Source organism: Lemur catta, chromosome 20 (genome assembly GCF_020740605.2).
Source record: "Lemur catta isolate mLemCat1 chromosome 20, mLemCat1.pri, whole genome shotgun sequence".
In the NCBI taxonomy this organism is placed as follows: domain Eukaryota; kingdom Metazoa; phylum Chordata; class Mammalia; order Primates; family Lemuridae; genus Lemur; species Lemur catta.
Genome location: NC_059147.1, coordinates 23574841 through 23601543, shown reverse-complemented (window position 1 = coordinate 23601543; position 26703 = coordinate 23574841). Strand labels below are relative to the sequence as shown.

Here is a 26703-nt window from a genome sequence, read left to right as displayed (position 1 = left end):
CAGGTGCGGTGGCTCACGCCTGTAATCCTAGCACTCTGGGAGGCTGAGGCAGAAGGATCACTTGAGGTCAGGAGTTCGAGACCAGCCTGAGCAAGAGCTAGACCCCATCTCTACTAAAAATAGAAAGAAATGATCTGGACAGCTAAAAATATATAGAAAAAATTAGCCGGGCATAGTGGCGCATACCTGTAGTCCCAGCTACTCGGGAGGCTGAGGCAGAAGGATTGCTTGAGCCCAGGAGTTTGAGGTTGCTGTGAGCTAGGCTGACGCCACTGCACTCTAGCCTGGGCAACAGAGTGAGACTCTGTCTCAAAAAAAAGAAAAAGAATGAGCTCACTAAAGTACCATCTCTTCAAACAAAACAAAGGAAATGAAAATTTTCTGCCTCATGGTGATGGAAATAAGCACTTAGAAGATAGAGATTAAATGTTAAGAGGGAAGAGATGAACATTCTTACATTATCTTTTTTTTTTTTTTAACAAATACCTCTTAGACAACTTATAATACATTACTTAAATACACTTGAACCCTATCCTTAAGCACTTCTTTAGGTCCTACTCTTAGAAAGGGTGTTGCAAGTAGTGTCTTTGTCCTAGGTACTGTCAGGTCTCAAGGTAGCCAGTAAGAAAAGGTACACTCTTTTGGACCCCAGGATAGCCTCACAACTGCTGGGGGGATAGCTCACTCTCTCTGCCACTTCCCAAAGCCATTCCCAAGAGCTACTTCTCTAAAAATGTTTCTATCAGTCCTCTGTAATGAAGGATTAGGAATGAAGGCTATGAAAAATGGGAAGTGAGTACTGAATTCAGTCTTTTTGGCCTGGGATAACTAAGCTACTCTAAACTGTCACCTCAATTTCTCATGAGACTAGATAACCCCAAAATAGAACCCAAAACACTTCTACTTGACTTTGAGATTTTACGGTATCACTGACCCCCAAATCTTTATTATTTACTTTTACAGTTATATCTTGCTTAGAATGGTAACCTTATGTAAATTGTGTAACTTCTGGACCATAATTTCTTAACCTGTATAATTTTTAACAGAAAACAAAATGAAAATGACCTAAGTGTCTAACACTAGAGAAATGAAAAGCTGGTTTATATTATAGTCAGTGACTGTGATATTGTAAAATATATATTTGGTCTTCATCTCCATTTCCTGGCATATAACTTCTAAAATCCTTGCTATCTCCATAGCGATGTCTTTTTGTATGCTAACAAGTTGACTGATGGCTGGCAGCCCCTTGGTAGCTTTAGTATGGGGGCTGGTCACCAGAAACACAAAGATGTGATTAGAGAGTTGGGACTTCCATCCCCACCCCCCAACCTCTGGAGAAGGCAGGGAGGGATGGAGGTTAAGTTGATTGTCAGTGGCTTAGTCAGTCATGCCTACATAATGAAACCTCCATAAAAACCCAAAAAGGACTGGGTTCAGAGAGCTTCTGGATAGCTGAACATATGGAGCTTCCTGGAGGGTGATGTGCCCAGGGACCCTTTCACACATGCCTTGCCTTGTGCATGTCTTCATCTGTATCTTTTGTAATATAATAATATAATAAACCAGTAAATGTGTTTCCCTGAGTTCTGTGAGCTGCTCTAGCAAATTAACTGAACCTAAGGAGGGGGTCTTGGGATCCCCAATTTATAGCTGGTCAGTCAGAAGCACAGGTGAAACAACCTAGGGCTTTCAATTGGCATTGGAAGTAAGGCAGCAGTCTTGTGGAGACTGAGCTCCCAACCTGTGGAATCTGACGCTATCTCCAGGTAGATAATGTTGGAATCGAATTGGAGGACACCCAGCTGGTGTCTGCTACAGAATTGATTGCTTGCTTGGTGTGTGTGGAGAAACCCCCACATATTTTGTCACAGAAGTCTTCTGTGTTGTTGTGGTGTGAAAGCAGAGGAAAAATGGTTTGAGTTTTTCCACTTTCATAGAAACATGTCATATAACTCCTAAAGACTATATGATAACATGAAAAATACTTATTTCAAAGGAGTAAGTGAAAAACTCAGGATACAAAGTTGTGAATACAGTTTGATCATAATTACATCAAAGAAATGTAAAAACTTAGCAAAAAGAAACATAAGAAGATAACTGTAATGTTTTTGAGTGTATATTTTAAAAAATAAACCCTCCTAAAAGTTTCTTGCTGATGTAAATGAGGTTATTGAACTCGTTTTCTGAGAGCCTTCACCACTTCTCATTCTATTAAAATTGGTGTGGGTGAGGGAATGATGGCAGGGATTAGGCAGCGCTGATGTTTCCTACTCAGGTGTCAGCCAAACAGTAATGAGGTTACCTAGATAACAAATTTGCGTGTTATAATTGAAAGGTGACTATCTAGATCTTGTGCTGCTTTCTAAGACTATTTCTTTGGTGCCTCTCATAGGTAGTTTTGACCCTTAGGGTTTTTTGGTGCTTGTTGATGGACAGCAAGCATATTATAAGATGTTCCATGTAGTTAGTGGTTTCTGCAGCATGGTGGCCCCTCTAGGAAATGATTATTATCTCTGAGGGGCCCCTCTGGGGGTGACTCTAGGAGCATGTGAAATGGGGCTGTTGTACTGCCAGGCATCCTCTGATTGCCAGGGAGAAGGGGGATGGTGGAGAGATCTGTCATACTTCTGGTTGCCAAGAGCTCAGAGTACACAACTTGTATTTTGGAGCAATGGGGGGAAATAATGTGTCATAGTATTTCTTATCTGATGTTATTTTCAAAATAAATCATTATAATTAAATGGCTCTTTTAGTTCTCCTAGCCCTGGGCTTGCTCCTGGTCCTGGTGGTTTTTCTTTTGAGATTATTGTGTTTCTCCTTCCTTCAATGCTAAAACCCCTAATATAACATTTATATGTATTTAAGTAAATTCCAAATTATACAGGAATGTTACCATAATACCTTTTTTTTTTTTTTTTGGAGATAGGATCTTACTCTGTTGCCCAGGCTGACGTACAGTGGTGTGATCATAGCTCACTGCAACCTCAAACTCCTGGGCTCAAGCGATCCTCCTGCCTCAGCCTCCCAAGTAGCTGGGACTACAGGTGGGTAGCACCACATCCAGCTAATTTTAAAAATTTTTTTGTAAAGATGAGGTCTCACTATGTTGCCCAGGCTGGTCTTGAACTCCTGGCCTCAAGCAATCCTCCTGCTTTGGCCTGCCAAAGTTCTGGGATTACAGGAGTGAGCCACCATGCCCTGCTAAAATACCTTTAAGTATGAATTTTCAGGGACCTGTTATCTGCCTAATATAGATGCTCCTTGACTTATGATTAGCCCCATAAACCCATCATAAGTTGAAAATATCTTAAGTCAAAAATGCATTTAATACGCCTAACCTACCAAACATCATAGCTTATCTAGCCTACCTTAAATGTGCTCAGAACACTTATAGTTAGCCTACAGTGGGGCAAAATCATCTGGCAACGTAGTACACTGTAAAGTGTCAATTGTTTGCCCTTGTTATCACATGGTGACCAAGAGCTGCAGCTCGCTGCTGCTGCTGCCCAGTACTGCATATGGCTAGCCCGGGAAAAGATCAAAATTCAGAATTTGAAGTATAGTTTCTACTGAATGCTTATTGCTTTTGCACCATTGTAAAGTTGAGAAATAGTAAGTTGAACCATCCTAAGTTGGGGACTGTCTCTATATAAAACCCAGGCTTGGTCCTGAAAGAGCTTAGAGTCTCAATAGGGAGATAAGACATCAATTAAACAATAACCATCAGAAAATTCTAAAATACTAAAGTGAATGGCTATTTTCAGATAGGCATATCCTGGGTATGCCCTGTATTTTATAGCCTGCCTCCTTCACTACATATTAACAAAAGAAAAAAGCGGGCGCTGTGGCCAAGAATGGCCTGAGATTAGGTTATTTTACATCTCACATTTAAGCAGCTAGAAGATTGTTAATTTAGCAGCTGAACATGGTCATGGCCCAGCTGCTAAGCAGTGTTTCTACATACAAATAGGAGATACTTGTGAAGGGCACTGGACCTGACTAGTCACTTAACCTTCCCAGTTGACCAGAGGCTATGTAACGCAGAGTTAGAGAATACCAGTCAGGGTCACAGTGCTCCTGGGTGCCCTAAGAATGTCCTACCAGAAATCCAGAAGGAAGTCAGAAAGGTGACCCAAGGTGTCTTTTGCTGCCATAAACATAGCATTTTTTTTCAGGATCTGAGCATTTGTATCCATATAGAAGGTGGAAAACACAAGAAAACTTCAGGCAATTAGATTTGCTCATTAAAAAAATGTTTAGCATAATTAAAAACTCACCTTCTTGGGTAAAACCAGAGTATATAGCATACCTCTCTCTAGGGTTGGCTACTTCACATGCATTGTGGAGAAATATGCTTTACCTCAGCGGTTTAAAGGCAAGGACAGAGCCTTTGTTCACATGCTTGCCACAGGGAAAGATCTTTGAACACTCACTATGTTCCTGAGTCAAATCAGTCCTTGATATTCAGCTTGGGTATAGCAAGTAATGGAAACTCTAAGCTCCAGGGCCCTGTTTGGATTACTCCTGTGTGCTCTAACTCCTGGAGTAATGCTTGGTTTGTGTGGCATTTAAAAATACTGGGGAGTGCCAGGTGCAATGGCTCACACCTGTAATCCCAGCACTTTGGGAGGCCAGGGCGGGAGGAGTTTGAGATCAGCCTGGGTAGCATGGTGAGATTTCATCTCTATAAAAAATTAAAAAATTAGTCTGGTGTGGTGGCACACCTGTAGTCCTAGCTACTTAGGTAGCTGAGGCAGGAGAATCACTTGAGCCCAGCAATTCAAGGTTACATTGAGCTATGATTGCCCCATTGCACTCCAGCCTTGGTGACAGGGTAAGACCCTGTGTCTTTAAAAAAAAAAAATGGGGGGGGGCCACGGGGGGAGTGACTGAGGAAAGGACTCTGATCATTGTGCCATTAAAAGGGGTGAGGGAACACAGAAGGAGGTTCATGTTTGAGGGGAAAGAGGAATTAGGATTTGGAGAAGCTAGTAGATCACTCAAGTAGGGATTTCCAGTAGACACTTAAAAGTATAGAGCCAGAGCTGGAGCAAGTTGTTGGGGCTGGAAATCAGAAGTTAGAAGTGTTTACATGGAAGTCATAGTGAAGTTGAATAATTAGCTATAAAATTGCTTACGGAGAGAGTAGAGCTGAGGATGGAATTCTCAGGTTGATGTCAATCTGGAGCTCACTGTTAAAGCAATATTAGGAAAAAAAATAACATTATTGCCAAATTTTCAAAAACAATAAAGACATGATATACCTGGTAGATAAGTACTTTTCCTATTGTAATGATCAGCTGAAGCTTTTAAACCTAATAGTGATCCAAACACTTCTATGGGTGCTAAATTTGCTGCTGCTTTATGACCTGATTTAGCTGTCCCTTTTGTACATGGGTAGTTATGCTTCATAAGACAGGTCATTAGGCCTGTCGTTAATGTCCCTCCTGGGACAGTGTGTAGAGGGGGATGGTGTTGGCAGCTGGCCTCTCTGGCCAGGGCTGGGTCTGCTCTCTGATGACATGGTGGCAGTTTACTGCCATGTCAGCTTGTGGAGCTGCGGGAATAGCATTTCTTTCCTTTGCCCTGCCTTTGTTTTTGCTTTCAATGGAAAGGCAGAAATCTATGACCATGTCACTGTTAAAAAAATAAACAAATCATAGGAAACTAAACCTTCTCCATAGAACCTCTGCATCTTTGAAATCCAGGCACCAAGACATTTATTATAACTAATTTGTAAAACTCAATACCTGTTTTTTTACTTTGGCTTTTATTTTTCAATGAGAACATAAATGCAGGTGAAGAAACATTTTCACATCTATCCGAAAGCATTCATGTTGCCATCTCAGACACTCAGTTGGTTAGTGGGGAGTGATAGCTGTACTGTAGATAGTCCCCTGACCATGAGCATGCAGTCCAGTACTCTGAAGCTGTGTGGTTGCCGCTGATTCTTCCTTGGGCTCTGATGGTGAGGTGTGGTTGTTTTTCCTCTTGTGGTCCAGCTCTGCTATTTATGTGTTGTCAGCCTGTCTGCCACATTGGCTCAATTCCAAATTGGGGGTGGGGCAAAAGAAAGGCTGGGAGACCAGGCTCAGTGGTGTAAGTTTGTAATCCTGTAGTTCCAGCTACTTGGGAGGCTGAGGTGGGAGGACTGCTTGAGCCCAGGAATTCTAGGCTACAGTGTGCTACGATCACACCTATGAATAGCCACTGCACTCCAGTGTGGGCAACATAATGAGACTGTGTCTCTAAAATTAAAAAAAAAAAAAAAAAGACTGGGGAGACAGTCAGACAGTTTCCTAATTAATTCTTGGTATATGACTGTTGCTGTAGACCACCTGGAATGCATTACTACTATCTTCCCATCAGGTTCCTGGTTTTTGCAAAACAAAATTTAAACTTAAAATTGGCCTTTATATTTTTCATTTTATCTCCTTTACCAGGCTCAAGAATTATGCTTCCAAGTTATAAACCCCCTTGCAACTAGATGTTAAGTGATGGCACCCCTCTCCTAGGATGATGTTCCATAGTAGTAGTTCTAGGGCATCATTTAGGTAGTAGCTTATACTCTTAAGATTTTAAAACTAATCATTTATTCAATCAGAAAGGCAGAGAAGAAATTTGGCAGGAAAAGCCATTGCCTTCTAGTTAGTACAGCATCCGTATGGGCTTTGACTTGACTTCTTGATTCATTCCTTCTCAGTCTCATTCATTGGTATGCTCATTCCTCAGTCATTACTAAGCATATACATGGTGTCAGGTACTATGCTGTGTCCTGGTAACAACACAGCAACATGTGAGACAGGCAAGGTCCTGCATCATGACAGACACTAAATAGGTGAGCCCGGTGAAGTATGATGAGCACTGTGAAAGTCAAACCCAGGCTGCTGTGGGAACTGTGAGCAGAATCACTTAACCAGCTGAGGCACAGCCTCTCCAAAGTAGTGCTTATGTGGAGACCTGATAGGTCTCTTGAGAAGAAATTAGTCAGGGGGAGTCAGAAAATATCGTGCCAGTCAGAGCAAACAGCATAGACCACAATCTCAGAGCAGGACTGAAGGGGTCACCTATGATAGCTGCTAGCCTGCTGAGTGCAGACAAAAGAGGAAAGCAGGGAAGGGGAGAGGTGAGGAAGGGCCCTACCCACACTGGAGAAATGCTTTGTGAGCCCCATCAAGGAATTTGGGTTTTATCCTAGGGGCACTTAAAGGCTAGGAAAGGAAATAGTCAGTACCAGGAGGGAGACATCGGGATTCAAGGGGTGTAGTGGTGGACTGGCTGTGGGGGCAGGGAGGCTTCCCTGCAGCCACAGTGGTTCCTTATGATCTGGTTAGGTTTGAGTCACTACCACTTGTTTGGGTCCACTGTCACTTGCCTTCCCTTCATTTGTCTGTTGGCATTTGACTGAACATAGCCCCTAAGTGCTGGGTCATTGTGATCCTGCAAGGGTTGACATACCGTATGCTTCTCTAGTAAGAGGGAGGAAACTTGACTACAAGGGGACTGAGGTGACTGATAAGCATGGGTCATGTTATGTGGAAGACGAGTGGTAGTTGGAGAGACAGTTCTGGGTGAGGGCATCTCTTAGCAGGTCATGTTGTGGCAAAAGACTAAGAGCAGCAGCTGCTCTTCCTAATCCTAGGCAACAGGCAGAGCTATGATGATGCTTGTTTTCTTTCCTGAACCATTAAACCAGATTCTGCACCAAACTCCTCAGGCGAATGACATAAGGGATCTCTTTACTAAATTTGTAAACATATCCCAAGAACCTTCTGAATTATATACAGTTTTGATGAACTCAGTATGTATGTCTTAGTTTATTGATTAACTATGTAGGAATTAGGTCAGAAATCTTTCATTTTTTTTTCCAGCAAATATTTCCTGAGCACCTGCTATATATCAGACCTTGTTCTAGACCCTGGGGATATAGCAGTGAACAAAACAGACAAAAAGTTCCCTATTTCAGGGAGCAAACATTCTAGCAGGGATGGTGGGGGAAGAGAAACAATAGAAAAATAAACCTCTTTATGATAAGACATTTGAGTAGAGACATGAAGGAACTGAGACAGTAAGCCAAGTAGATGTCTGCGCTGTAGAGGGAACTGCAAGTGCTAAGACCCTAAGGCAGGAGTATACTTGGCATGTTTGAGATGCAGCAGTGAACCACTGTGGCTGGAGCAAAGTGACTGAAGGGAAGAGTGAGTAGGATATAAGATCAGAAAGGCAAAAGGAAGAGCGGGGTACAGACAGTTCACATAGGGTCTTAAAGGTCAGTGGAAGGACTTTGGCTTTTACTACAAGAGAGATGAGAAGTCTTTGGAAGGTTTGGACAGAGGAATGGCTTGATCCAACTTAATTTAATTGAGGCCCTCTCAATGCTATGTTAAGAGTAGATTGGGGATGCAGCATGGGGAGGGGCAGGGTGGAAGCTGGGAGACCAGTTAGGCTGTTGCAATGATATAGGAGAGAGATGATGGTGAATTGAACAATGGTGGTAGTGGTAGACGTAGTGGGAAGTGCTTGGGTTCAGGATATTTTGTGAAGGCAGAGAGTCAGCAAGACTTGTTAATGGATCAGATATGAAGTGTGAGAGAAAGAGGAGAATCAAGGATAACTCCAAGGTTTTGACTTGAGCAGTTGAAAAATTCATGTTACCAGTGTCTGAGATAAAGCTATTGTGGGAGAAGTACATTTGATCAGGGGAAAAAACATCAGGAGTTTAGTTCTGGGCATTTTAAGTTTGGGATACCTACTAAACACCCAGGTAGAGACGTCACATAGGCAGTTGTTTATACTGGTCTAGAGTTCAAGGAAGAGGACCTGGCTGATAACGTTGAGAGTCAGCAGAGAATAGATAGCCATGAGACTGAATAGAATCACCAAGAGTGAATGTAGATAGAAAATTCTATTAGTATCTATAAAGATAGAAGTGGACTAGGGACTGAGCCATGGTTGTCGTTAGGAAAAAGTAGCAGAAGGGACTGAGAAGAAGTGGCCAGAGAGATAGGAGGAAAATGAGGAAAAATTTGTGTTCTGGAAGCCAGGTGAAGAAGAGTATCAAGGAGGGTGGGCCCTACCATGTCAGATGCTGCTGATAGGTCAAAGTGGGGTGAGGATGAGAATCAGCTATTGGGCTTAGCATCATTTTCATTGTATTTGACAAATACCAGGGAGCTGAAGCTTAGTTATTTGTAGTGTGATTTATAACCAGTAATCTGGAGTTCTTAGCCATGATGGCTGAACACAGGGCATCATGAGAGTGTTACATAATTGCAATATGAGGTTCTGAACATTTTAGTTTTTCTTCCTGCCTCTTTTAGACCCATTTTATATTGAAAAATGTTTGTTTGTTTTTTGAGACAGAGTCTCATTCTGTTGCCTGGGCTAGAGTGCCTTGGCTCATAGCAACCTCAAACTCCTGGGCTGAAGGGATCCTCCTGCCTCAGCCCCCCAAGTAACTGGGACTTAGACACATGCCACCACACTCGACTAATTTTTTCTATTTTTAGTAGAGATGGGGTCTCAGTCTTGCTCAGTCTGGTCTCAAACTCCTGAGCTCAAGTGATCCTCCCACATCGACCTCCCAGAGTGCTAGGATTACAGGCATGAGCTGCCACATGCGTGGCCTGAAGAAATGCTATTGAGTGGAGGCTTGAGTACTGCTTTGGGAAGGGGAGTGTCTGCCAATCACAAACTGGCTTTTAATGACTTTGGGCTGCAGTGTTTTTTTCTTCTTTTCTTTTCTTTTTGAGACAGAGTCTTGCTCTGGTGCCCAGCCTGGAGTGCAGAGACATGATCATAGCTCACTATTGCCTAGAACTCCTGGGTTCAAATGATCCTCCCTCCTCAACCTCTTGAGTGGCTAAGACTACAGGCATGTGCCACCATGCCTGGCTAATTTTTTAATTTTTTGTAGAGACAGGATCTTGCTGTGTTGCTCAGGCTGGTCTCAAACTGTGGGGCTAAAGTGATCCTCCCCTTGGCCTCTGAAAGTTCTGGGATTACAGGCATGTGCCACCACACCTGGCCTGTTTTTTTTTTTTTGATTACTGAACTACCAGTGTCAGTGGTTTCTTTTTTTTTCCACGGTGAGGAAGACTTTATTCAGGATCATCACAATAAATGTAGGGACCACGGCAGCGGAGTCTTGTAGTGGGGGAAAGAGATTGGGCACAACTCCAACAGCACAGACAAGTGGGGATTGATAGCTAAGGAGTAGGGTGGGGGTCAGTAGATAGAAAATGATTCCCACTGTCAGTGTTTTTATCATAATTCAGTAATGCCTTTCTCACATGGAGCTCAAAAAGTGCATTACAGATACATTATTTGACACTTTAAAAATAAGGCTAATTTGGCCAGGCACAGTGACTCATGCCTATAATCCCAGCACTTTGGGAGCACGAGGCAGGAGGATCACTTGAGGCCAGTCATTGTAGACCACCCTGGGTAATGTAGCAAGACCCCATCTCTAAAAAAATTTTTTTTTTTTAAGTTAGCCAGTGTGGTGGTGTGGCACCTGTAGTCCCAGTTACTTAAGAGGCTGAGGTAGGAGGATTGCTTTAGCCCAGGAGTTTGAGGTTACAGTGATGTGAACTATAATCAGGCCACTATACTCTAGCCTGGACAACAGAGTGAGACCCTGTCTCTCTCTCTCTCTTTTTTTTTTTTTAACAAAGCCTGACCCATGGAACCATCTCTTAAAAAAAAAAAAAAGGCTAATTTATATCCTGCTGAATGCTCTTATAGCACCCTGTTATTTTCCTTTATAGCACTCATCTCAAATATCTCAAATTGTAATTACATACTTATGTGATTATTTGTCTTATCTCTCCTGCTAGACTGTACACTCTATACAAGCAGAAATTGTATCTGTTTTGCTCACCAAAGTATCCTGTACTTTATCTAGCTCTGGCCCATGGTAAATGCTTAATAAGTATTTATAAGGAATCAATTTGCCTAAATTACAGGTGTCATTTTATATACACAAGCACCTAAAACACAGACTATAATTAGCTTAGCTAATGTCACAATCTATTTTAAAATTAGGTTGAAGGCCTATCTCACTTAATAACTAGGGCCCTGACCTAACCTCTGGTCATAGTGCTTTATCTTAGCGTATGTTAGGATAAAATTACTGAAAAGATTTATCCATGGAAAAATCTAATTCGCAAACAAGTTTCTGGACAACTGACCCTTTGGAATGTGTCTGAGGGGACAGGTCTGCAGCAAAGTCTGTGGAGGCATCTCTGAGGAGGGAGGGTTGTCCTGAATATGCAGAGCTCTGGCAGGAGAGCTTCTCCAGCTGGAGAACTCAAGGTGTGTGGAGCTGGTTCTGTGGCTGGTCTTGTGGTTAATTGGTTTTAGGGGTGCCATGGGGGCTGGGCGCTGAGCGAGGGCTCACCATTTTTGGGGTGTGCTAAGCTTTATTGTCCAACCTGTTAGCAACAAACTGATAGATACTATTTCTCTACTTATGGCCATCGTGAAATTTGCTTGCCTAAAGTGATACAAGAGAAGAACTCCTCCCTTGCTTAGTATGAGTTGTTCATGAGTGGCGAGGACTTCCTAAACCCATAGCTCAGCTCACCCAGTGTAACACTGGCTAGCAAATAGTGTCATCTTCAGATACCCTCAACAAGTCCCAAGACGACTAGATCAGTGGACCTTAGCTTGAAGTTACTTTCTCAGAAAACTTATTTTCTTGGCCCTAGCCCTTATCTTTATTCTGACGTTATCCCCAAAAGTAAGCTTACAGGGTTTTTGTTTTGTTTTAAAGGAAATATTCAACTTGTGAGTTTTGACAGTTGTATTACCATGTAACCACAGTGCCACACATGATATAGAACATTTTCATTACTGTAGGTGTACTTATGCCCCTTTCTGGTCAATTCCCTCCCCACCTCAACCACCATCACTTCTGCCACCTTCTGACTAGTGTCACTATAAATAAGGCTTGCCTGTACTTCGAATAAATGGAACCCTACAGTATGGGTTGTGTGTGTGTGCCTGGCAACTTTTACTCAATGTAATGTTCTTAAGATTCATACATATTGTTGCATGTATTAATTGTTAACTCATTTTTACGGCTGTACTCTATTCCATCATATGACAAAATCATAATTTGGTTACCCATTCTTCTATTGAAGAACATTTAGGTTCATTTCCAATTTCAGGCTATTCTTCTTCTTATTTTTTTTTAACCCAAGCTTTCAAAAAATATATTTTAGGAGGCTGAGTTAATGCCAGTGTAAATCCTTATGTAGACAGACCTTTAAAAATTTTTCATCTTAAGAAGTGATTTAGGCCTGGCGCGGTGGCTCACGCCTGTAATCCTAGCACTCTGGGAGGCCGAGGTGGGTGGATCGTTTGAGCTCAGGAGTTCGAGACCAGCCTGAGCAAGAGCGAGACCCTGTCTCTACTAAAAATAGAAAGAAATTAGCCAGACAACTAAAAATATATAGAAAAAATTAGCTGGGCATGGTGGCGCATGCCTGTAGTCCCAGCTACCCAGGAGGCTGAGGCAGAAGGATCGCTCGAGCCCAGGAGTTTGAGGTTGCTGTGAGCTAGGCTGACGCCATGGTACTCACCCCAGGCAACAGAGTGAGACTCTGTCTCAAAAAAAAAAAAAAAAAAAGAAGTGATTTATATAAGAGTAAGTATCAGCTAGTCTGCCATTTGTAGAGTGATACTTTTTATGGAAGACAAAAGTCCCAAAAGTCTCTGTAATTTTACTGAAGAAATGTCATGTCTTATTCTTGTGTCATCTTTGGGGTTAGAGGTGGGTCTGAAATCATCTTCTATGTTCTTCAGTTGGACTACTAGCTACAGATTGATCCTTCTTTCATTGCCATCTGTGGAGTGGCCCTTCAATTTTTTGTTTGTTTTCCTTTTAATCTCCACTCTGTTCTCGGCCTTGGAGGTGGTACTGGGGCTGACCTGTAAGTACTACATCAACTCCATTCTCTGATTGCTATTAATATTTGCGTTCTGCAACAGGAGGCACCAGGCAGTGATTGAAGGGTAGGGAGAAAAAGTGGCTGGGGGACTTCCCCCAGTTGTCTCTGGGAAGTATTACAGTCATGGCTCCTGCCTGATGACACTTTCCAGTGAGTATTGCTCTTACCGGAAGCCCCCCTCTTTCCCCTTTAGCCTAGATGGTAAAGGGAGAGTGGGACTGCTTCATCATCCCTTAACCTTTTGCCTGCACCTGTGTAAGTCCTTTATTAAATTCTCTTCAATTACCCATTTTGAGTATACCATCTATATCCTGCACGGACCTTTCGTGATACAGATAACTATATTAATCTGTTTCGTTTCTTTGTCCCCTTATTTCTACCCTCACTCCAGAGAGAAGAGATCTGTGTCTAATTCATCTTTATAATCTTAACACAGTGCCCGGCAGATCAAGAGCCTTCCACATAGGGAGGGACGAGGAGGGAAGGGGTAAACTCACACCCAGTGGATACAGTGCATGCTGCCCAGGGGATGGGCACGCCTGCAGCTCCGACTCCCTGGTGCAAAGGCAATCCATGCAACCAAAGCCTCTGCACCCCCGCAATGCTCTTTAGATTTTCATTCAGATAGTCTTCAGGCTATTATGAATAAAGCTATTATGAACATTTGTATAAATTTTTTTGTAGACATATGTTTTCATTTTCTTAGGTAAATATCCACTAGTGGAGTTCCTGTAATTGGGTTGATACATGTTAACTTTATAGGAAACTGTCAATTTTCCAAAGTCGTTGTAAGGTTTTTACACTCCCACCAAGAATGTACGAGAGTTCCATTTGCTGCACGTCCTCTCCAAACTTTGGAGTTGTCAGTCTTTATCTCAGCCATTCTAATGGGTATCTTGTGTGCTTTTAATTTGTATGTCCCTAATGACTAATGGTATGGAACACTTCCCATGTGTTTATTGGCCATAGCTGTATCCTTGACAAAGTAACTGTTTAAGTCTTGGACAGTTTATTTATTTATTTATTTATTTTTGAGACAGAGTCTCACTCTGTTGCCCAGGTTAGAGTGCCGTGACGTGGGCCTAGCTCACGGCAACCTCAAACTCCTGGGCTCAAGCAATCCCTCTGCCTCAGCCTCCTAAGTAGCTGGGACTATAGGTATGCGTCACCATGCCCAGCTAATTTTTTCTATGTACTTTTAGTTGTCCAGCTAATTTCTTTCTATTTTTAGTAGAGACAGGGTTTCGCTCTTGCCCAGGCTGGTCTCGAACTCCTGAGCTCAAACAATCCGCCCGCCTCGGCCTCCCAGTGTGCTAGGATTACAGGCATGAGCCACCATGCCCGGCCCTTTGGACAATTTTTTAATTGAGTAGTTCACCTTTTTATTGTTGATTTGTAGTTATTCTACAGACAAGCCCTTTGCTACATATATGTGCAGGTTGGGCCTTGCTTTTTCATTTTTTTTAAATTGACTTATTAGTTTATTTGTTTGTTTTGAGACAAGGTCTCACTCTGTTGCCCAGGCTGGAGTGCAGTGGCATGATCATAGCTCAATGTGATCTCAAACTCCTGGATTCCAGAGCACTGAGATTACAGGTATGAGCCACCATGCCTGACCCCCTTTTCATCTTCTTAAACAGTGTCTTTAATAAGCAGAAATTCTTTTAAATTTGGAAATGCAGTTTATCAATGAGCACTAGCTTTTTGTGTCCCATCTAAGAAGTCTTTACCCCATGGTCTCAAAAATATTCTCTGATATATTTTTCTAGAAGCTTTAGGGTTCTGGCTTTTACATTTAGGTCTTTAACCCATCTCAAATTAATTTTTGTGTACACAGTGAGAGAGGGATCAAGGTTAATTGTTTACCATATGGATATCCAATTATTCCAACACCATTTCTTTTCTTTTTTTTTTTTTTTTTTGAGACAGTGTCTTGCTCTGTCGCCCTGGTAGAGTGTAGTGGTGTCATTGTAGCTCACTATAGCCTCAAACACCTGGGCTCAAGTGATCTTCCTGCTTCAGCCTCCTGTGTAGCTGGGACTATGCACCTGGATAATTTTTTCTATTTTTAGTAGAGACAGGGGTCTCGCTCTTGCTCAGGTTAGTCTTGGAACTCCTGAGCACAAGCAGTCCTCCCACCTGGGCCTCCCAGAGTGCTACGATTGTAGGTGTGAGCCATGGCGCCCTGCCCTGACACCACTTCTTAAAAAGAGTTTCCTTTCTCCATTGAATTGATTTAATGCTTTGTCTAAGAGGTGGAGTTCTTTGAGGGTACAGATGACATCAAGTAGTCATCATTTCAGTGCCAGAATCTGCAAGGAATTGTGTCCCATCCTCAGGTTGCCTTCCTGGTGGTAATTCCAGACAAAAAGGGGGTGGAGGAGGAGTTCCTGCCAGTTGAGATTGCCTCCTTTCCAAGAAGTTTTACCAAATTGTACCTTCTATATTTATTGCATTAGACACACCTCTTTGCAAGGAAAGGCTGGGAAATACAGGTTTTTAGCTCTGGACTTTGCAACCCTCAACATTATAAAGACTATTGATAGGAAAGGAAGATTCATAGATACCTTCTGCCCAGGGTCTGACCTCTATGCAAGTTGCATAGAGTGACTCTATGAGTGACCTCTCTCCAGAATTCTCACAATCTGTGTGACTTCTCACACCCAGTGAGGTGTGGGGTATTTTTTTTAACCACAATTTTGGCTACCTTCATGGCTATACTTATCAGTTGGAGCTCCTGGGCCTTCAACATACGGGTAGGGCAGGGGTCAGCAAACCTTTTCTGTGAAGGGCCAGATTGTAAAAATTTGAAGGTTTGTGGGCCATGTGGCCTTTTCGCCTACTCTCCTGTTGTAGTTCAAGAGCAGCTGTACATAAATAAAGGAATAGATAAATGAATGGGCATGACCGTTCCAGTAAACCTTTATTTACAAAAACAGGTATCAGATTGGATTTGGCCCACCCTTGTGGTAGGGAGTAGGTCTTGTCCTATAGTTTTGCGGAAGCTGTGTCTCCATAGACTAGACAGCTGTCTGCTCCATTTCATTCCCTCCATTAGACCTTCCTTATCTCTTACTTGATATCCTAACTGGTTCTTTGTGTTTAGTGTCTCCTAACCTCTATTCTATCTACATCTTTCTGCCAAATTTTTAAAAAATTCAGTGTTTCTTATTGCTTACTACATTAGTCAGGGTCCAGTCAGGAAACAACCAGGGCACTCAAGGTTAATTGAAAAGCCTTTAATGAAGGGATTATTTACAACAGTGTGAGCAGTAAAGGAAACCTGCAAGGAATGGTGGAACACCCAGGGACTGGCAAGGACTGGCAACAGCTGGTAGTGTTACCACCCTAGGCGCAATGAAGGAGAGGGCAGGTGTTACTGGAACACAGCAAAAGCTATGATCATGGGATAGGGGTCCTGGAAAGGAGCTGTGACCTTGGTTGAAAATAACAGCTCCTGCCAGAACCACGTCCTGGCAGGGAGAGAGGACAGAAAATAAATACCTTGACCTTTCTTCCTGCTCTCTGATCTCTTCCTGGTGCTCTTAATTGGCTGGACCCAGAAAAAAGCCAGAGGACCTAGAGCCCAGGCCCTTAGAGATTGGCCTTCTGACTCCTGAGACACGGAAGCAGGGCAGAGAAGATCAGGTGGGGAAGGTAGGGCAGGCCAAGAGTACCAAGCACACCCACCTGGCAAAGTCCAAACTCCTTAGATTAACACTTGATGCCACCAGCTCTGGCTCTTATTCACCTTTCTGACTTGTCACCCCTGAAATTAGGACTTTTCATCTTTTATGTCCCACAGCCTCCCCCCACAATTAGGCCCTCAATAAAGGTGAGACACATGAACAGATTAATATTGGTTTGAGCGGTGAGTGATAAAAACCTCCCCCCATAATTAGGCCCTCAATAAAGGTGAGACACATGAACAGATTAGTATTGGTTTGAGCAGTGAGTGATAACTGAGGCAAGCAGTTATCAAGCCAGACAGTAGAAAGAGTTGTCACTATGGATGAAAGAAGAGTCGCCACACACACACACACACACACACACACACACACACACACACACGTACGTTACAAAATGATTATTTTTACAGAAGCTCAGAGAAACTAAGTAACCTGCTCCAGGTTTCATGCTGATTGTGGCAGGTCTATTGCACACGGCCAGCCATGGAACCCTGGAAGTTACCTAGCCTCTTTGAGCATGTTTTCTCATCTGTACAACAAGGTTGCATGGAGGTAGAGACAGACTACACACACTGCCTGGCCTATTGCACTCATTTCATGTTAACTCAGAATTACTGTCCTCATTCCTACATAGCTTTTGAAGAGGAGACATCTAAGTCAGTTATAGATAGATAATAGGTATCTTTTTTAAAAAAGATACCCTGGGCCAGGCGCGGTGGCTCATGCCTGTAATCCTAGCCCTCTGGGAGGCCGAGGCGGGTGGATCGCTTGAGGTCAGGAGTTCAAGACCAGCCTGAGCGAGACCCTGTCTCTACTAAAAATAGAAATAAAAATTATCTGGACAACTAAAAATATGTATAGAAAAAATTAGCCGGGCATGGTGGTGCATGCCTGTAGTCCCAGCTACTCGGGAGGCTGAGGCAGAAGGATTGCTTGAACCCAGGAGTTTGAGGTTGCTGTGAGCTAGGCTGACGCCACGGCACTCACTCTAGCCCAGGCAACAAAGTGAGACTCTGTCTCAAAAAAAAAAAAAAGATATCCTGTTTTTAAAAAAGATACCCTATATAGTGACTTAGTATGGGCCAGGTCCTATTGTAAGTACGTTACATAGTATTCCATGGTGTATATAAAAAGCTTTTTTTAAATAAATGCTTTGCATATATTAACTTATTTATTCCTTAACTCCTCTATAAGATAGATAGAATTATTCCCATTTTACGGATGAGGAAATGAAGGCACAGAATTATTAAGAGGCTTACCTGAGATCATCTAGCTGGTAAGTGGTAGAGGACCCAGGATTTGAACCCAGGCAAGGTGGCTACAGATTCCATGCCTCTAACCTCTGTGCTGCCTTCCTCATAACCTGTGGCCTTGTCAAATTATGTATAACCAATCCTGCCAAGGCACTCTTCATTCCTGACCAGCATGTGGTGACTGGAATGCATGTGAGCTTGGCAGGACTGGGTTTGTGGAGATCTTTGGGGGCATCTGAAGGGTATGTGCAAGGATGTTAGAGGCAAAGAGTAGGGAAATTTTTAGGGGTGAGAAAGGGTAGCCATTGAAATAAACAAGGAAAACCAGCTCTGCCTGCTTGAGCAGGAAATACCTAGTCATCAAGCCTGCCTAGTTTCATGCCATCTGGCTGCCTCAAGGACCAGCTGATACACCTTTATGGGTGTTAATGAAGCTGCCCTTTGAGTCAGTGGCAGTACAATGGAAGTTATTAAAAATTCTTCTAATCCATTGTGTTGTTTTAAGCAACTGATGCTTAAAACGTACACAGGCAAATATAACTAGAGTTAGAAGGAATGCAGTGTGAGAGAGAAGGAAGTGTGTGCCCTGGGCATTAATTTAGAGAGGACATGGACATCCTTGCTTATGGTAGCTATGTCTCACTCTCCTGGCCCTATAGCTGTTGGTAATTAATGACCCACAAAACTTAAGCAGAATCTCATTTACCTAGCACTACAAATGTAACACTCTCAAGCTCCCAGAATAGCCATGACTGGTAAGCAATCAAAAACACCTGTAAATGGCAGAAAGTGACCAAAATAGCTGAAAAGAGTTCAGGACATGAAAATTATAAAAGATACTATGGGACTGACCTGTTTCTAAGGGAAGCCTATAAGGGCAGAAGAATTATCAGCAAAGAGAGAGAGAGAGAAAGTAGAAAAGGAAAGAAAGGTGACTGAGAGGCCACAGACACTGCTCACCATCAGAAAGAAAGAAGGAAAGATGGTTAAGATAAAACAGAACCCCAATGGTAGGAGTACAGGGGCAAGCCAAGCTCCACAGCCACAGAGAGTGGAGACAAGTGGAGGCTTGAAACTGGCAGGGGTCTGGCAGTCCAAGTCATGCTTATTTCAGTGGTTCGCAAGACACACGTGTACTTCAGATAGAATCGAACAGTACAGGATGCTATACTGGACTATGCTGGCAAACCAGCTGCTAACATAGACATGTACTTACTAGACGCAAGTATGTTTGTGTCTACAGTAGATGCCAAAGAGATGCTGAACTTAAAATTAAGAAAACAATTCTAAGCCAGGCGTTGTGGCTCATGCCTGTAATCCTAGCATTCTGGGAGGCTGAGGTGGGAGGATTGCTTGAGGTCAGAAGATCCAGACAGCCTGAACAAGAGTAAGACCCCGTATCTACAAAAAATAGAAAAAATTAGCTGGGCATGGTACGTGCACTTGCAGTCCCAGCTACTCAGGAGGCTGGGCCAGGAAGATCTCCTGAGCCCAGGAGTTTGAGTTTGCAGTGAGCTATGATCATGCCATTGCACTCTACCCGGGGCAACGGAGCAAGACTGTCTCAAAAAAAACCAAACAACAACAAAAAAAACAAATTCAGCTATCTTTTTTGCAGATATTGATAAGGTGATACTAAAATTCATTGGGAAATGCAAGGGACTCATAATAGACAAAACAATCTTGAAAAAGAACAAAGTTGGAAGACTCACACTTCCTAATTTTCAAACTTACTGCAAAGCTACAGTAGTTTTGCATCATTAAAGTGCAGGGGAGGAAAAAAATCTACAGTAATCAAGATAGTGTGACACTGGCATAAGAATAGACATGTAGATCAATGGATTAAAATTGTGAGTCTATAAATAAACCAGTATATTTATGGTAAAACTGATTTGAGACAAAGGTGCCAAGACAATACAATGATTCAGAAAGGTACAAGAGTTGAAGAGAAAAAAAAATGGTGTTGGAACAAATGAATAACCACATGCAAAAGAATGAAGTTGGACCCCTTCTTCACACCATATACAAAACCAACTCACAGGAGATCATAGACCTAAATGTAAGAGCTAAAGCTATAAGCTCTTAGAAGAAAATACAAGAGTGCATCTTTATAACTTTGAATTAGGCAAAGCCTTCATAGAGATGACATCAAAAGCACAAGTTACAAAAGAACTAAATTGGACTTCATTAAAGTTTAAGTTTTGTGCTTCAGAGGACACCATCAAGAAGGATACACACAAAATAGGAGAAAAATCTTTGCAAGTCATAAATCCTATATCTTAAAGAGTTAAAAACTGATAAACAAATACAGGTACTTGCATGTTCATAGGAGCATTGTCCACAATAGCCAAAGGGTGGAAACAAATCAACAGATGAATGGATAAACAAAACGTAGTATACACACACACACTGGGATATTTTTCAGCTATAAAAAGGAATGAATAATACATGCTAGAACGTGGAAGAACCTCAAAAACATTATAGTAGCCAGGCAGGGTGACATGCACTTGTAGTCCCGGCTACTAGGGAGACTGAGGTAGGAGGATCACTTGAGCCCAGGAGTTTGAGGCTGTAGTGTGCGATGATCATGCCTGTGAATAGCCACAGCATTCTAGTCAGGACAATATAACAAGACCTTATCTCTAAAAGAAATATGATAAAAACAAAAAACATTATGCTAAGTAAAAGAAGTCAAACACAAAAGGTCACTTTTTTTTTTTTTTGGTATGATTCCATTTATATGAAATCTGCAGAATAGGTAAATCTGTAGAGACCATGAAGGTGGGTAATTGCCAGGGGCTGGGGAAGTGGGGAGCAACTGCTTAATTGCTATAGAGTTTCCTTTCCGGGTGATGAAAATCATTTGGAACTAGATAGAGGTAGTAGTTGTACAACATTTATGAATATACTAAATACCACTGGATTTTTCACTTTAAAATGGTTAATTTCATGTGAACTTTTAATTTTTATGTGACTTCTAATTTTAAAAAGGGGGGGGAAACTCTTCAAGATACCACTTCACACCCACTAGGGTAGCTATAATTAAAAAGACAGATAATCTTTGCCAACAAATGTTGGCAAGGATGTGGAGAAATTGGAACCCCCTCATACACTGCTGATGGGAATGTAAAATGGTACAGTCACTTTGGAAAACAGCCTGGCAGTTTCTCAAGTGGTTATTCATGGAGTTAGCATATGACCTAGCAATTCTACTCTTAGGTATATATCCAAGAGAAATGAAAGCATACATATGAACACTTAGATGAATATTCTAACATTATTCATGACAGCACAAAGTGGAAATAACTCAAATATACATTAGCCAATAAATGGATACATGTGGATACAATAGGTTGTTATTTAGCAATAAAAAGGAATGATACATGCTACAACATGTATGAACCTGTTAAACAAGTGAAAAGACCACATATTATATGAGTCCATTGATATGAAATGTCTAGAATAGGCAAATCATAGAGACAGAAAGTAGATCAGTGTTTGTCAGGGGCTGGGGGCAGAGGAGGTATAGGGAGTGACCTTTAATAAATACTGGGTTTCTTTTGGGGGTGATGAGAATGTTCTAAAATTGATTGTGGTGATGTTTGCACAACTCTGAATATACTAAAATCCATTGAGTTACACATTTGGAATTGGTGAATTGTGTGGTGAGTTTTCAAAAAGGACAAATATTCTATGATTTCAGTAGTCAGAGTCACAGAGACAGGTAGTAGAATAGTGGTTACCAGGGGTTACCATTAGTTACCATGACCAGGGGAAAATGGGGAATTATTGTTCACTGGGTCCAGAGTTTCAGTATGGGATGATGAACAGGTTCTGGACCTGGATGGTGTTGATGGTTGCACAACACAATGAATGTACTTAGGGCCAGGCATAGTGGCTCACACCTGTAATCCTAACAGTCTGGGAACCCGACATGGGAGGATCACTTGAGCTCAGGAGTTCGAGACCAGCCTGAGCAAGAGTGAGACCCCATCTCTACAAAAAATAGAAAAATTAGCTGGGTGTCATGACGTACACCACTTGTATTCTGAGCTACTCAGGAGGCCGAGGTAGGAGGATGGTTTGAGCCCAGGAGTTTGAGGTTGCAATGAATTATGATGACACCGCTGCACTTTAGCATGGGCAACAGAGTGAGACTCTGTCTCTGGGGGGAAAAAAAAGGGAATGTACGTAGCACACTGAACTGTACACTTAAAAATGGTTAAGTATGGTAAATTTTATGGTATGTACATTTTTCCAGCCAAAAAGAAAGCAGATTTTGGAGCATCATAAATTATCCTAGAGGTGAAAAAAATGGACTAACTGGATTCATACATGAAATATGGTTCATCTTTGTCTGAGTTGCAAGCGGTCCTGGCCCAAATATGCACTGCTGCTCCGTGGATTTGGCAAAATTAGATAGATTGTGCTGGTGTCTCATTAGTAGGACCAGAGGTACATATTAATACATCTGTCATTTTGTGTTTGAAGTACAAGCTTTAAAAAAAAAAATTCCATTTACAACCGCATTTTTCTTTTTTTGTTTATTATTCCCTTTTATACCCATTCTCTATGCTGGTTTTCCTGTCTTCTACAAATGCATTTAATATGTATCCTTTGGTTTTTGTAAGTTCTTATACAGCATTTTTTGTTTCTATGCATGTATTTTTATTTTTAATTTTTAAAACTTTTTTTAGGGACAGAGTCTCATTGCTGAAGTACAGTGGTGCGATCCCAGCTCACTGTAATCTTGAATTCCTGAGTCCTGGGCTCAAGCTGTCCTCCTGCCTCAGTTTCCCCAGTAGCTGGGACTACAGGCGCATGCCACCATACACGGGTAATTTTTTTTTTTTTTTTTTTTTTTAGTGTTATGTAGAGATGGGGTCTCCCTATTGCCCAGGCTGGTTTCAAACTCCTGACCTCAAGCAGTCCTCCCACCTCAGCCTCCCAAAGTGCTAGGGTTATAGGTGTGAGCCACCTCACCCAGCCATTTTTTTTTTTTTTTTTTGGTAGAGACAGGATCTCCCTACATTGCCCAGGCTGGTCTCCAACTCCTGGCCTCAAGTGATGCTCCTACTTGGGCTTCCCAAAGTGCTGGAATTACAGATGTGAGCCACCACACCCAGCATATGCCTGTATTTTTACTTTATTTAAATAGTGTTTTAGAGCTCATTGTGTTTCTTATATTTTTCACTGAGTTCATGTGACTATGTATTCATCAGTATTGCTTCTAACTTTTGCAGAGGACCCCATGGGATGTATTCCCCACACTTTACCTGCCTACTCCTTGCTGGTGGACCTCTAGATTGTCTCCAGCTCGGCACCCTAGACATGATGTAGTAAATAACCCTGTATCTCTTTGGATCCCCATGAGAAGTTTTTTTTTGGAAAACACACATACATACCACACACATAGAGGAGTGGAATTTGTGGGTCACAAAGTATGCATAGCCTTCATTATGAATAAGGCCAGATTATTGCTTTTTAGAATAGTTGTACAGTTTATATCACTATCAGCAGCATGGAGGATAGAACCTCTAGTATGTTTTCAAAGGATGACTTTGGTGTTCATGGAGGATTGTGGCCATTAGACGTTGGTGACACCTGCCTGTGAATAGGGGAGTCCAAAAAACACTTTGCTGAGCATAGTAAGTTCTTTCATTTATTTATTCACAAATCAGTGAAGGGCCTCCTGTGTTCGTGGCCCTGGGAACACAAAGAGAAATAAGTTATAATTCCTATGGCAAGTACACAGAAGATGAAGAGGAAGCTCTTCCCTCTGCCTGGGTGGGAAGAGTCAGGAAAGATTTCTAGAAGAGGGAAGATGCAGGGTAAATAGGAGTTCCAGGAGCTCAAAGAAAGCAGAGGCTATTCTATGCAAAGGGACCTCCAGCAGTTTGTTTGTTTGTTTGTTTTGAGGGGGGTGATGACTCACCCCTATAATCCTACCACTTTGGGAGGCTGAGGCAGGAGGATCACTTGAGGTCAGGAGTTTATTACCACCCTGGACAACATATTGAGACCCTGTCTCTACAAAAAATTTAAAAATTGGCTGGATACAGTGGCTCACGCCTGTAATCCTAGCACTCTGGGAGGCCGAGGCGGGCAGATCGTTTGAGCTCAGGAGTTCGAGACCAGCCTGAGCAAGAGCGAGACCCCGTTTCTACTAAAATTAGAAATTATATGGACAACTAAAAATATGTATAGGAAAAAAAAAATTAGCCGGGCATGGTGGCACATGCGTGTAGTCCCAGCTACTCGGGAGGCTGAGACAGGAGGATTGCTTGACCCCAGGAGTTTGAGGTTGCTGTGAACTAGGCTGACGCCATGGCACTCTAGCCCAGGCAACAGAGTGAGACTCTGTCTCAAAAAACAAAAAAATACCACTGAAGGGAGTACTTAAAAATGCTTAAGATGGTAAATTTTATGTGTATTGTACCATAATTTTAAAAATTAGATTTAATTTTAGAAAAAGAAAATGATGGTGACATGGCCTCATTCCCCCAGTCCAATTCAGTGGGTCTAGGGTCACCGGTGACCTAACACAGTCAGAATGGGTAGAGATCACTGGTTTAGCTGAGGAGAGTGCTGTGTAGGGAACCCTTATATTCTGGACACACCTAAATCTCATTTTGGTTTTCTCACATGACCCTGATCCCAAGCAAAGCACTTTTGTTTGTTTTTTTTGTTTTTGAGACAGAGTCTCACTCTGTTGCCTGAAATAGAGTGCCGTGGCATCAGCCTAGCTCACAGCAACCTCAAACTCCTGGGCTCAAGCAATCCTCCTACCTCAGCCTCCTGGGTGGCTGGGACTACAGGCACACGCCACTACGCCCAGTTAATTTCTTCTATTTTTTTTGTAGAGATGGGATCTCACTCTTCCTTCCTCAGGCTGTTCTCTAACTCCTGACCTCAAGCGATCCTCCCACCTCAGCCTCCCAGAGTGCTAGGATTACAGACATAAGTCACCATGCCCAGCCTAGTTTTATTCTTTATTTCATTTTATAACTCTGGTGATCAGAAGAAAAGCTCCAGAGTAAGTGAGACATATGCATTATAGAAAACTTGGCAAAGTTCAAAAAATATATATAAAGATGACAATAAAAATCATCCATAATCCCATAAACCTGAGTAATCATTAAATTCAGATATATTCTGGTCCTTTTACTGTCATGTATAGCTATGTTTACAGATATATTGTAAATATAGATGTCCCTGTATAGTCTCATATGTATAGACTTCTTTTACATGCTTTTTTAAAAGAATCTACTTCAGATATTGTTTCTTTTCCCCTTTTTAATTAATATATGGTGAATGTCTTTCAGGTCATTGAGGACCTTGTGCCCCATGGTTTTCAGTGGCTCCATAGCATTATTTATCTAGCCCATTACTTTTATTGGACATCTAGATTGTCTGCCAGGTTTTCACTATGATAGTCAGTGCTATAGTGAATATCTTTATACAAAAAAAATCTTTCTGAGCATGCTTTTTCTTTTGGCCAGTTTGGTAGTTGAAAAAAAATTTTTTGGTATTTTTAGTGAACATTTTCCTATGCTTGCTACCATAAAACTTTTAATTAGATAGTTCTTCTCTTTCCTCTTATACTGGTTTTTGTTTTCCACTCTTTTTGTCATATTATGAAATCATGAACTTTTCTAGCAAGAAGGAATTTTAAAGATTACTTACTCCCTTTATTTTACAGTTAAGGCCCTGAAGGTTAAATGGTTTGACCAGAGTTACATAGAAAATTAAGTAGCAGAACAGGGATTTGAACCCAGCATTACCCATTTTTCAGTTTTCCTCCCTCTCTGAGTTCCAGTAGATGATATTGCTGGTATCCTTAAGTCTCCATGGAGAAAGATTCTGCAGCTTTTCATTTCTGAGCAGTATTTCATTTGTGTTTTTCTGGCAGAGAACTTCTTGCTTCTAAATAAGCCAAGAACGTAGCCTCAGCTGAGTGTGCCCTCTACTAATAACCAGTGTAATGCTTGCTGTTCTAGGAGTCATGTCTGACCAGGCCTGTGGGAAGGTCATATCCATGCTGGAGGCTCTTGTGAGGAGATGAGTTGGTGAAGAGAGAGGCCGGGATGAAGATGCTGCCAGGAGTGGGCGTGTTTGGGACTGGCAGCTCCGCCCGGGTTCTGGTCCCACTGCTGAGGGCAGAAGGGTTCACCGTTGAGGCCCTGTGGGGAAAGACTGAGGAGGAGGCGAAGCAGCTTGCTGAGGAGATGAACATCACCTTCTACACCAGCCGAACTGATGACGTCTTGCTGCATCAAGACGTGGATCTGGTGTGCATCAACATCCCCCCTCCACTCACCCGGCAGATATCTGTGAAGGCTCTAGGTATGACTGACAGGCTGTGGCAGGGGCAGATTGTGTCCCTCTTGGCAGTCCTCTGAGGGTCGTTGCTCTCCGGTGGGCCTGGGTGTCCCTTCTTGGGCTCACATCTGCAAGTAGTAGTACTCTGGGAAATCACTCACCCCTGGAGCAATGCTGGGGAAAGGCACGTTGAGGGGATCTTACAGCTATGCAAGGAAAATGACTCAGCCTTCCCCCACCACCTATTAGTAAATTTTTGAGCACAAATTAAGGAAACACTCTAAGAGATGTCCCTTCAAGGGCCCGGAGATAGTTACATTTCAGGCAATGTAAAGTTTGCCTCTGTGAAGTCAGAGTTCAGAGACCTAGACACTAGGGAATGGGTTGTGATTGACATGTTTGTTCTTCTACTGCTGTGGTACGCAGCACCACAGGAAGGAGAGGCTGTGTAGCAAGGCTACCATTTCCCATGTTTTGTCAGCC

General features: G+C 42.2%; 1 protein-coding gene across 4 annotated transcripts in view; it reads left to right on the top strand.

Annotated features, from left to right (window-relative positions):
• The window catches only part of GFOD2 (glucose-fructose oxidoreductase domain containing 2), a 43892-nt gene that overhangs the window by 3197 nt on the left and 13992 nt on the right, over window positions 1–26703 (top strand). For 3 of the 4 annotated variants that reach the window (XR_006730428.1, XM_045533529.1, XM_045533531.1), the window contains exon 2: window positions 25899–26244. Coding sequence is in view for 3 of the 4 variants with exons in the window: in XM_045533529.1 (XP_045389485.1) it covers window positions 25986–26244 (259 nt within the window). In the remaining variant the exon portion in view is untranslated. Of the gene's footprint in view, window positions 1–22719; window positions 22736–25898; window positions 26245–26703 lie in introns of those variants that run through there. The other variant, XM_045533530.1, reaches the window with a different exon arrangement.